General features: G+C 39.6%; 1 protein-coding gene across 6 annotated transcripts in view; it reads right to left on the reverse strand.

Annotated features, from left to right (window-relative positions):
- Positions 1–3,196: 3,196 nt before the first annotated feature.
- Positions 3,197–12,749, reverse strand: part of ASH2L (ASH2 like, histone lysine methyltransferase complex subunit) — a 29,318-nt gene continuing 19,765 nt past the window's right edge. For 5 of the 6 annotated variants that reach the window (XM_004758235.3, XM_004758233.3, XM_013059284.2 and 2 more), the window contains exons 11-16: positions 10,192–10,359; positions 9,762–9,955; positions 6,193–6,285; positions 4,854–4,952; positions 4,043–4,102; positions 3,197–3,948 (exon numbers count right to left, since the gene is read on the reverse strand). In XM_004758235.3, the coding sequence (XP_004758292.1) occupies positions 3,841–3,948; positions 4,043–4,102; positions 4,854–4,952; positions 6,193–6,285; positions 9,762–9,955; positions 10,192–10,359 (722 nt within the window). In that variant the 3' untranslated portion in view covers positions 3,197–3,840. The remainder of the gene's footprint in view (positions 3,949–4,042; positions 4,103–4,853; positions 4,953–6,192; positions 6,286–9,761; positions 9,956–10,191; positions 10,360–12,749) is intronic. The other variant, XM_004758234.3, reaches the window with a different exon arrangement.

Raw genomic sequence — 12,749 nt, forward strand, 5'->3', positions numbered from 1 at the left:
CCCGCATTGGGCTCCCTGCTCAGCTCCTCTGCCTGCTGCTCTGCCTACCTGTGCTCTCCATCTCTCTGTTCATAAATAAATAAAATCTTAAAAACAGACAGGGCAGGGCCAAATATGAGACAATGAATGACAAAGTTGAACAGAAACAAATCTTATTATTTTCCCTGAAGAGAATGTTGAGATCTGAAAAGGGAACTGAATCTTTAGTTCAGAGCTAATTATATCAGCTTCCAGCCTGGTTCAGGGCTGCCACTTTCTGCCATTAACAGGTCAGTGTTTTACAATCTCCAGGGGAGATGGCTAAAAAGAGGTGCTATGGTGATAGCCAACTCCCCTTCCAAGATTCAGAGAACTTTTGCTTTAAAGATATAAACTGGGATGAGATCACGCTGCTAATGTGTGTAGGGAAGGTGCAAATCCAACCCTTACCACCTGAAGCTTTTCGATTCTGGTTCTAATAGCATTGCTGATTTAAAGCATTTGGAAATAGAGCCCTAGCTTATTTATTAAAGAGTTTAGCAGGAGTGGGAGTGCTGATATTTATTGAGCTATTAAAATTTTACAGCTCAGAAAAGCATTTTTTATTATTTATTCTGATCATTTCCTAGAGTGGTTTATTTTTAGCATAGATCACATTACTGTTGGGGCGCCTGGGTGGCTCAGTCCGTTAAGCGTCTGCCTTCGGCTCAGGTCGTGATCCCAGGGTCCTGGGATCGAGTCCCACATCAGGCTCTCTGCTCTGCGGGAAGCCTGCTTCTCCCTCTGCTTGTGTTCCTGTTCTCACTCTCTGTCAAATAAATAAAAATAAAACTCACACACACAATTATTGTTTATCTATCTGGGAGCTTCAGAATGAGAGGGCATAGTTGTAGAAGTATTTCTAGAACAGAATTATCATCCACTCCCAGCTAAGCGAAAATGATTGTTTAAAGATGTTTAAAGATGTGTGAAGCAATATACACTCTGGTTTCAAAAAAGAACAGGCTGAAAGCAAAACAATGGCATTTTACCACATACCAGTGAAGTTTTGAGCTTGATTGTAATTTGCCTTCTTCAAACCAAGCAACTGTGTCTTTGAGGGGACTGGGAGATATTTTCCCACTTGTTTAATTTTACATTGGAATAAAATTAAGTTGTCAGTGATGATCTGCTTAGAGGTCTCCATGAAGAGTGGGGATTCTATGAGCTCTCCAAATGAACCTCGAAACACACATGCTTTTAAATATAAATGGGCAAAATCATTACTTCTGCAACCTCTGATCTATGAAAATCCGATGTACAAAAATTTTATCATTTAAATGGAAAGTGGGTGTACAAGTAACGTGGTAATTTATATTACAAAGAATTTACCTCCAGCTTCCCTAATGAATACTACCCTCAGTTGAAAACTAGAGCTATAATACAACCCAGGAATCACATTACTGGGTAACTACACTAAATATCCAAATGTAGTGCTCTGAAGGGGCACATGCACCTGAATGTTTATAGCAACAATGTCCACAATAGCCAAACTATGGAAAGAATCTAGATGTCCATCAACAGATGAATGGATAAAGAAGAGGTGGTGTTTATACACAATGGAATACTATGCAGCCATCAAAAGAAATGAAATCTTGCCATTTGCAACGATATGGATAGAACTAGAGGGTATTATGCTGAGTGAAATAAGTCAATTAGATAAAGACATTTTTCATAGGATCTTTCTGATATGAGGAATTTAAGAGGCAGGGTTGGGGGCTGTGGAGGGTAGGGAGGGAAAAACGAAACAAGATGGGATTGGGAGGGAGACAGACCATAAGAGACTCTCAATCTCACAAAACAAACTGAGGGCTGCTGGGAGGTATGGGGGGGTAGGAATAGGGTGGCTGGGTGATGGCCATTGGGGAGGGTATGTGCTATGGTGAGTGCTGTGAAATATGTAAGCCTAATGATTCAGACTTGTACTCCAGGGGCAACTAATACATTTTATGTTAATAAAAAGTGAGCAAGGAAAAAAAAAAGAACACTACCCTCATTCTCTGAGTTCTTCCATCTCTGATCATCCAGCTTTATAACCAAGTCTGCCCTTTAAGACCAGCCAGGAATGAATAGGTAGGTGTTCAGTGGTGATAGACTGAGTCTTTAGCCTACAATCATACTGACTGTTAGGTCTTCTGTGAAAAGATGCAAAATGGCCAAAACAGCCTGGATGGTTTGTTAGGAGACAAATATATTAGCCAAAGCTACCGTGTTCTTTTTTTGGTTTCTAATGGTTATGTCACCATACAGTACCATATATTAATTTTTGATGTAGTGTTCTATGATTCGTTGTTTGTGCTGAACACCCAGTGCTCATGCAATCCATGCCTTCCTTAACACCCATCACCGGGCTAACCCATCCCCCACCCCTCCCCTTGAAAATCCTATTTCTTGGAGTCTGTAGTCTCTCATGGTTTGCCTCCCACCCCAATTCCCCCCACCTTCATTTCCCCCTTCCTTCTTCTAATATCCTCCTTGCTATTCCTTATGTTCCACAAATAAGGGAAACCATATGATAATTGACATTCTCTTAGTATAATCTCCTCCAGCCCCAACCATGTTAATGGAAAAGCTGGGTATTTATCCTTTCTGATGGCTGAGTACTATTCCATTGTATATATGGACCACATTTTTATCCTTTCATCTGCTGAAGGGCATCCCGTTGCCACAGTTTGGCTATTGTGGACATTGCTCAAAGCTACTGTGTTAAGACACCAATAGTCACTTGAGATTTGGGAAATTTCTTTCTTCCCCCTTCACTTCTTTCTTCTTTTCTTTCTTTCCTTCCTTCAAGATTTTATTTATTTATTTGATGGAGAGAGAGAGAGAGAATATCCCAAGCGGACTCCCCACTGAGCGCAGAGCCCGATGCGGGGCGCAATCCTGGGACCCTGAGATCATGAGCTGAAATCAAGAGCCAGCCACTTAAGTCACTGAGCCACCCAGGCATTCCCCCATGAACCCTTTTAAATTCTTGTTCACCTCCTTGATATTCCGATTTCACAGGATAAAGACCATAGCTGGGTTGGCTGGAAAGACTGGAAGCAGGAGAATAGGGCTTGGGATCGAGTCAGAAACGTGCCTGTCTTCCCAGTTCTGACCACCGTTCCTCAGACTGCCTACCTTGCTACCCCAGTCCCAAGAGGAATCCAATGTGAAAGGGAAGCAAAGTGCCACACACACTTGAAGACCAGTTTTATTTGGGAAGAACTTCTAAAAAGCTGCAAGCAAGTTTTTTTTTTTTTTTTTTCACAATTACAGTTCTACAGACCTAGTAGTTCCAGAGACCCCAGTGTTCAAAAATATTTCAAAATGAATAAAAACCCACATCAAAAGGAAAGACCTTTTAGATCTGGAATGTACAGCCACAGATTTCAGGTGTTCTCAGATTCAAGCCAATTACTTCCTTGCAAATCAGATAGGATGAACTCAACATCACAAAAAGAAATGTCTTTAAATAAGTTAGCTACTTGGACAAGATTATTCATTCGGTAGAAAATACAGCAAGGTATCAAGTCCCAGTTGGTGGGATACATTGTACAGCACCAGTTTCACAGGGAGCGCATGGGATCCGAGGGTCAGCAGCTGCTGGCATATGGCACACAAAATAGAAGCAGTCACCAGAAGTGGGCGAAGTGTTGTAGGGCAGGCAGTCTCTGCCGGTCTCACCCCCACTTTTCGCTTGCTAACAGGAGAGGCTCTGTGCTGCAGTATCTTTGGAAGAATGTTTGCAATAGTTAAAAAAAAAAAAACAAAAAAACAGATCCCCCTCCCCAATTTATTCCCCAGAAAGTCCACAGCTGCAAAGAAAGAGGGACCTGGTCAGGGTTCCCATGGCGGGCTGCGCCTCCCATCCACCTCTGTTTCCACATGATATAAGACATCAGCCAGAGTATGTTCTACCACAGCGCCCCAGCCCATGTCACTCATCTGTGGGAAGGACAAGAAACAGAAATGAGGTGATGAGAACAGTGACAACGAGAAGTAACAGAGATACTGAGATTGCGTCGTGACTGTTACTCACAGGGCGGTAAGTGAGATCCTTTGGAGGATACTTGAAGCATGGTCCAAAGTTAATGGAAACCTGTGACAGTTTGATTCAGACAGACATGAAAACACAGAAGAAAAGAGTGAAACAATTTAATGTGACACAGGAACTTTTTAAATGTAGCTATGACATTCAGGGTGCAGTGGAACAAATGAAACAGATTACCATTGCTAAAAGTGGTCAACACCCTAATGTCCATCGAAAATTAGATAACTAAAACAGACTTTTGTTGAGTTCTGTTTATAACCTAAAGATTTCCTTATTCTACTTAAATGGTGGTTACTGAGAGACTAAAAATACAAGGAAACTTCCAGATTACCTTTTCAAACCACTTAAAACAACCACAAAAACCTAAAAGGATCTGATGAGAGTCCCCTTCACACTGGATCATATTAAAAACAAAACAAAACAAAACAAACACAAACAGCACAGTGTATGAAGTAACCAACAGTTAATAGTCAATGGTGGTAGGTCACCATGACCTATAACACCAAGCTGACTGATGTATGTATATACTGCATATGCCTTACACTGAACAATAACATTTGCCACACAGTACATTCAAAAGAAAAGTATGGGGCCCACTAACTGCACAATCTTGTATCTATCCAAGCAAATACTTCCTAAGACACCCAACTGTTTTTGGAACTGTTACAGCAGGAACGTATTTCCATCTCATTCAGGCTACTTAGACTTCTTTCTGGAACTCCCATCAATGGCTCTTCCAATACTATGATTCACCTATTTCCTTCAAGTCGTGTTCACAGGATGAACAGAGGATACATACCGTGCAACTCTTATATAGTGAGATGGCCGGAAAATAAACCCCCTCAAAAATATCTTTGTAGGCCACACCTTGATTGACACCGTTTTTATAAAATATTATCTGAAACAAAAACCATGGTTTTACTTCAGAATTTAACAACGGAACAAACAAACTGAAAAGGAACTCACTTGAACCCTTTAGCAGTGCTGTCACCATGCTGCTAATAATGTCTTCCATGAACAGCATGTAGCTTGCGCAGCAACAACAGTGTCTTACATTTATAGAGGACTTCCAGGTTTTTCAGAGCATATTCACATGCACTAATCTAGTTGGTCTTCAGGTTTATTTGCTTTCTGGATTCCTATACTTATACCAAACTATTACTTATACCAAACTATTCGACTCTGTATTATTCGTTACACTGTATTTATAAAAATGAATTTTGTTTTCCACCAATTCCTTGGAACCACACCCTCGTGAGCTTATTCATTTGCCCCCTTCCCTCTCGCTTCTGTATTTCTCCTTTGAAAATCTCTTCAGATCTTCTGAGTTTCAGAATCCTCATTTTCTTTGTCCTTTTGCTTTTGAAATTATTCTAAATATTCTCTCTCAACCACTATCTATGGACTTCAGAAAAGGCTTTTTCTGAAGTAACTTTCTCTGCCTGTTCTTCCCAGCAAGAGCGCTATTCTCTCAGGCTGGATTATCTGGTTGTATTATCCTTAGACCTATTAACTGTTTCCCTTTACATTTTCTCCCTAAAGACAACTGGAGCCCTACTTTATTTTCTCCTACATTCGCCTCTATTACTGTCCCAGGATGTTTTGCAGAATTATTATGGAGAAATGTCTCCCACTCAAAAATTTCTTCCGCCCTTTTCCTATTTTCGTCCCCTGTGGCTGGTCCAGTCATGCCAGCCTTTATTTACACTAGGACTTTGGGCAGACGTGTTTCCATCAACCTTGGAACAGGAAGTAGAGAAAGTTCTAGAGGACCCTGAATGAACCATGACAGCTCCTCCGCCTCTGGGTCACACAGCAACATCCTCTCCTGTTCTGGTGTTCCTCCCTCTGTGCTTGATCCTTCCTCTGAGAAGAATAAATATCTTTGACTCGCTTCCTCAATCGCTTGTAGATTTCCTCAGTAGGTTGCTGTTTCTACCCCTTTCTCTGTAGACTGTCCCTAAAAGAACCCTGAGAGCAGCAGCACGGTACCACAGGAAGAGCATAAGCACAGCAGGCAGGAGAGGGAGCTCGCTCTGCTGCTCCTTTGGGCCTCATTTTCCTTACTTTAATAATTAGGAAGTTGGTCCCAATCTTCAAAGTCTTCTAGTTCTGACATTTTTATGACCATGACTCACCTCACTATGGGGAGTCTGCTTTAAGCTCTTCTCTGCTTTATCCACAAAGTCTTTTTCCTCAAAATACAAATAACTCTTGAACTTTATCAAAGCCTTGAAAACCAAGAAAGAAAGGGGAAAAAAAGGAACATTGAAGCATCAGCTACATCATCATGAAATTAAAAAAAAAAAAAAAAAGCCAGAATCACACAAATAGCACGGAGTCCTTATGTTCTGCAACAGATATTAAAAATCTATGTAGGGTTAGCTTTGCTAGATTTTAAACAACTACGTGGTTCTTAAAAGTACCAGATAGCACATAGTTGTTAAACATTTCAAAAAAGGTCTTTACTAAAATTTATGAGGAAACATACATATACACACTTTCACCACAATAAAAATACCCATTAAACTAAAACTAATTCAAGGTTTCTTCCCCTCAATAATCTCAGTGAAAGAAGTAAGTTTACTGAGCTTAAAATCTCTTATTCTATAAAAACATTTTTCAAGTACTTCCTTTCATCCGAGTTCCCTACCTGCTTCTCCCATAGGTGGTCTCTGGGTCATCCATTCTTTGCAGTTCCCAAGAGCCCAACTATTCACTCCCAGGGAAATAGATGATATTAATTTTTTTAAAATTTGAATCTCTTAGCACATACATACATTAAACACAGTAAGAAAAAAAATTTCAAGAGATCTACCAGAATGTAAAATGAAGAGTATCTCTCACTCTCTCTCACCATGTCCCTCAACACTCAAGTTTCCCTTTGCCAAAAGCAATCTCTGTTCCAGTGTCCTTGTATATCCTTCTAGAAAGTCTAGGTATATACTAGTATCTTCAAAATTAAACACACACACACACACACACACACACACACACACCAGACAAAAATACAAAGAAGCAAGAGGACTGATAATACCCAATTTAAAAATTTACTCTAAAGCTGCAATAATCAAGACAGTGTGGTATGGCATAAAAGTCAACAAAGAGATCAATGGAACAGAGAGCCCCAAAACAAATATAACTGTAAAAGAAAAATTTGATAGATTTCATAAAAATTAGAAACTTCATTTCATCAGAAGACACCTTTAAGAAATAAATTAGTCACAGACTAGGAGGGGAAAAAAATGTTACTTTTTAAGTAGGCTTCCCGTCCTGCATATGGCTTCAACTCACGATCCTGAGATTAAGACCCGAGCTGAGATCAAGAGTCGATGCAACTGGGCCACCCAAGTGCCCCCAAAAATATTTTTTAAAAAGCCACTTCTAGGGGTGCCTGGGTGGCTCAGCTGGTTAAACATCTACTTCTGGCTCAAGTCAGGGTCCTGGGATTGAGACCTGAGCAGGGAGCCTGCTTCTTCCTTTCTTCCCTAGCTCGTACTCTCTATCTTCTTTCTCAAATAAAACCTTAAAAAAAAAAAAAAAGCCACTTCTAACCAAGAAGTGTAATCCAATATATATATTAAAAAACCCTCTATAACTCAATAAAAGGATAACCTTATATATATATATATATTTTTTTTTTTTAAAGGTGAAATATTTGAAGAGAAACGTTACAAAAGAAAATAGATGGCTAATCAGCACATGAAAACCTACAGAATATCATTAGTCATCAAAGAAATGCTAATTTAAACTACACGGGGACACCAAAAAGGCTAAAATTAAGCTGACAGACAACAAAAATGCTGACAAGGATGTGAAGCAACTACAATTATCATACATTGGTGGAAAGAGTCCAGCAATTGCTTCCCTGCTCAGTACGAAGCCTACTTCTCCCTCTCCCACTCCCCCTGCTTGTGTTCCTCTCTTGCTCTGTCTCTGTCAAATAAATAAATAAAATCTTTAAAAAAAAAACAAAAAACATTTGTACAAGAAAGTTCACATCACCTTTATTCATAATAGCCCCAACTTGAAATAGCTCAAGTCTCCATCCATAGGAAAATGGAATAATCTGATCTAGTAATTCCATTAACTGGGTATTTACCCAAAGAATAAAAAACACCAATTCAAAAAAATATATGCATCCGTATGTTTATTTACATTATTTACAATAGCCAAATTATGGAAGTAACCTAAGTCTCCATCTACAGATGAATGAATGGATAAAGATATGGTATATACACAGTGGGACATTACTCAGCCATTGCCATTTACATGGATGGAGCTAGAGAGCATAATTCTAAGTGAATTAAGTCAGAAAAAGACAAATATACGATTTCCCTCATATATGGAATTTAAGAAACACAACAAAGAAAAGACAAAAAACCAGACTCAATGGTAGAGAACAAACTGGTAGTTACCTTAGGGGAGGTGGGTGGGGGGAGTGTAAAATATGTGAAGGGGATTATAAGTACACTTATCATGATGAGCACTGAGTAATAGATGCAATTGCTGAATAACCCTATCATACACTTAAAACAAATGTAACACTGTATGTTATTTATACTGGAATTTAAAAATATTTTTTTTAAAAAAACAGGAAAATGGATAAACACACTGTGGTGTATTCATACAATGGAATACTACTCTACGATTAAAGGAAACAAGCTATGGATACATGCAAAAACATAAAAGAATCTCAAAAGCATTATGCCAAACAATAAAAGCCAGATTCAAAAGATGATATAGTGCATGGTTCCATTTACTTAAGTTTAAGAACAAACAAGACTAATGGAATAGGGGTGCCTGGGTGGCTCAGTGGGTTAAGCCTCTGCCTTCGGCTCAGGTCATGATCTCAGGGTCCTCGGATTGGGTCCCGCATCGGGCTCTCTGCTTGGCAGGGAGCCTGCTTCCTCCTCTCTCTCTGCCTGCCTCTCTGCCTACTTGTGATCTCTGTCTGTCAAATAAATAAATAAAATCTTAAAAAAAAAAAAACCTAATGGGTGGGAGGTCGGGGTACCAGGTGGTGGGTATTATAGAGGGCACAGATTGCATGGAGCACTGGGTGTGGTACAAAAACAATGAATACTGTTATGCTGAAAATAAATTAAAAAAAAATTAAAAAACAAAACAAAACAAAACAAAAACCTAATGGAATAAAATTACGACAGGGAATAAGTATTTCAAGACAGTGGTTGGCTCTATAGGGATGGGAGTTGGGACTGATTAGGAAAGAGCATGAGGGAACTTCTGGGGTGGTAAGATTCTAATGTCTCCTTTAGGCCAAACTCAAAACTCAGTGAATATACACTTATTTTTGTACATTTCATTTTATGTAAGTCTTATATCAAAAGTAAAAACTAAATAAAGGCTGAACTCTAGCTAACAACACGAATCCTGAAATACATGGGCAGGGGTGCGGTATATTGATGGCTAGCATTCTCTGAAGTGCATTGAAACAAAATGGACGGACAGATGGGTCGGTAGAGGAATGAACAAATAACAGGTCAATGGCAGAATCTAGGTGATGGGTATTTGGACATGGACTTTAAAATTCTTTCAACTCTGTCTAAACATTTTTGTAACAAAAAGTGAGAAAAACATGGGAATGGTATGTCGGTATTACAAAAACCACTCAGGCCACTGCTGCAGCATTCATTGGCAGCCACAGGTCTTCAAACCCGGGAATCTCTCAAGAGGACAAACTCACCTTATCTTTATAAGTATCAGGAAGTGACTTGGCTGTTTCTGTGTCTTCCGGAAGATTGATATAGAATCCTAGGACGTCTCCCTGTCCATAGCCAGAAGAGTAGTGTTTGCCAATTGACTGGTGGAACTTGGTTCCTTTTTTGCTCCGCCATGAATAGCTAAATTTATCATAACCTAAGGGAGCTTGAAGGTTACCTGTCCCAATAAAGACAAACGGGAAGTCAAAAGATGGCGAATCAACCCCGGTTTGCTGGAAGAAAAAATTGTACTCCTTCTCATTTTAGTTTTTGTTTTGTTACAAAATTGCAAACCACCCAATCGTTCAGGAAGCGAATTTTATGCCTCTTATCCAATAAGGTGAAAAGTCACAAAGCTCATGCAGATGGTCTGTCTCTGCCTGCTGCAATGCCCACACAGCAGCTCTCACTTACCTAAGGGCTGAGACCAGCCCAGTCTGGCAGCAGTGTCTGGAGGCATCTCATCCACTGTGATTTCAAAGTACCAGGCACCTTTCCGAACCCCATGAGAAGCCCGGACCATGGAGTAACCCTTCTCTCCAATCACAGTGAGTCGGTCATCGGAGATCTTCAGCTGGGGAGCTGCAGTACGAAGATGAAAACAAAGGTCTGTAACTTACTGGAGGCACTTGGAGACAACTGCCCCCAAAACCAGAGTCTCCTACACTCTAGTAGAACAAAGTAAAAAATTAGAAATAACAGGTCAGGAATCTGAAGTATTAGTTCAGGAATTTCAAAATCTCAATGTAAGTTATGGCTGAAGGCAAGAGGAAAAAAATGGGAAGGAAGTGGTCAGGTAATTTAGTTTCTACCAAATGATATTTAAGTTAACAGGTTAAAATTAATAATGCTGTCTATTCCCTAAAATATAACAAACCAATTATAATGTGCCTGGAGCCTGATTTGTAGAAGCCATCTTTTTTTTTTTTTTTCTTTAACTTTAAAAAAAAGATTTTTTTTTTTTTTTTGACAGAGAGAAATAGATCACAAGTAGGCAGAAAGATAGGCAGAGAGCAGGCATGGGGGTGGGAAACAGGCTCCCTGCGGAGTAGAGAACCCAATGCGGGGGATGTGGGGCTCGATCCCAGGACCTGGGATCATGACCTGAGCTGAAGGTGGAGACTTAACCCACTGAGCCACCCAGGCGCCCCAAACCATCTTTTTTTTTTTTTTTTCTTTTTAAATGAAGTTTTCCACCCAATGTGGGGCTTGAACTCACAACTCTGGAATCAAGTTGCATGCTCTACCTACTGAGCCTGCCAGGTGTCCCTAAATAAGCCATCCTTTAATAAACTTGATATTTGATTTTGAAAGAATTTTAGATTTTAAAGAATAGTATACCTTCCTCCTATGTCCTCCATTCAGCTTCCCTGAATGTTAACACCATCTATGGCTATAACACAATTATCAAAACCAGAAAATTAGCCTTGATAGAATGCTATTAAGTAATCTATAGATCATCTTCAAATTAAGCCAATTATCCAAATAATATCCTTTTTCTGTTCCAGGCTCTAATCCAACATCCCACATTTCATTTGGTTGTTGTGTGTCCTTAGTTTCCTCCAATCTGGGACAGTTCAAGTCTTTCATGACCATGACATTTTGAAGAGTACTGGTCACTTTCCTTTGTAGAATGCCCCTCGGTTAGGTCTGTCTGATGTTTTCTCCTGCTGAAGCACAGGTTTGGCTTTCTCGTCAGGAATATCAGTGAGGTCAATAATGCTGTATCTCTCAGTGGACAGTATCAGGGAACACATGATGTCAAAATGCCTATGTTACACTTTGATCACCTAACTAGTGGGGTGCCTCACTGGCTTCTCCACTATGAAGTCACTATTTTCTTTTAATTAATAAGCATTTTGTGGGGGAGAGGAAAAAAGGTATCTGACACAATCAAGGAAATCTGATTATGGACTGAATTCGGATGATGGCAAGAAATGATCTATTTTGTTAAGTATGATAAAAGCATTGTGGTTGTGAGAGAAAGAAAACACCCCTATCTTTTAGAAATGCGTATTTTTTTTAGAGTATATAGGGTGAGATTTACTTCTTAAAAATTCAGAAAAAGAGAGTCACAAAAATAAACAGATAAAACAAATATGGCAAAAACTTGATAACTGTTAAATCTGGGTGAAAAGTATACAAAGATTCATTATATTCATCTTTCCACCTTTGTGTATGGTTTGAAACTTTACTATGAGGCTTATGTAAGATAAGGGGACAATCTAAATCAATAGGAGGGGATATTGTGACTTGGAAATGAAGAAAAAAAAATGACAGAAGATAGAAGAGTATTTTCAAGTGATGTAGGTTTGATTTTATCAATGTAGAAACATCACAGATCCAATTAAGACTTCAATGAGGAAAAAGCATTTGAAACTGTTTATGACACTAAAAGCCTGAGTTCTATTGGAGGAAGCACAAAATTTAAAGATTAGCTATAGCTTTTATAAAGGTCTTTACGATTTACAAAGTACCTTCCCAGGTAGGTAGGTAGGTAGACAAGACTCTGAGATGGAGCAGCCGATCCTGTGACTGTTCGTGACCACACCACAGCTCAGTGTGGCACGGCTGACTGAAAATTCTTGGCCCCACACTCTTTCTGTTACATGGACCACAATGGCTCCTGTCCCAAGCAATGATAACTTCCTTAAATTAAATACATCCTGTTTAATGGGACTTTCTTAGGTATTCGGCAAATTCTACCTTCTCAAATACTTGTTCCCTTACCCCTTTCTGGGCAATTCAGCCCTAAAGCCATTAGGTGGGGACTGAGCAAGGCAAGTGTCCAGGATAGGACAGTAAATAATGTACCTCCCTCCTAAAACACTTACTAATTACATGCGGGGGAGGGGGGAAGCAACTTTTCAGTGGATAAACCTGGCAGATACCATGTTAGCCAAATGATCAAAGCGACATCATTGGTAATGAGGCAAATTAAAATCAGGCACCACCTGACAGGATGCAACATG

This window comes from Mustela putorius, unplaced genomic scaffold (genome assembly GCF_011764305.1).
Source record: "Mustela putorius furo isolate JIRA1106 unplaced genomic scaffold, ASM1176430v1.1 tig00003976_pilon_pilon_pilon, whole genome shotgun sequence".
Lineage (NCBI taxonomy): Eukaryota > Metazoa > Chordata > Mammalia > Carnivora > Mustelidae > Mustela > Mustela putorius.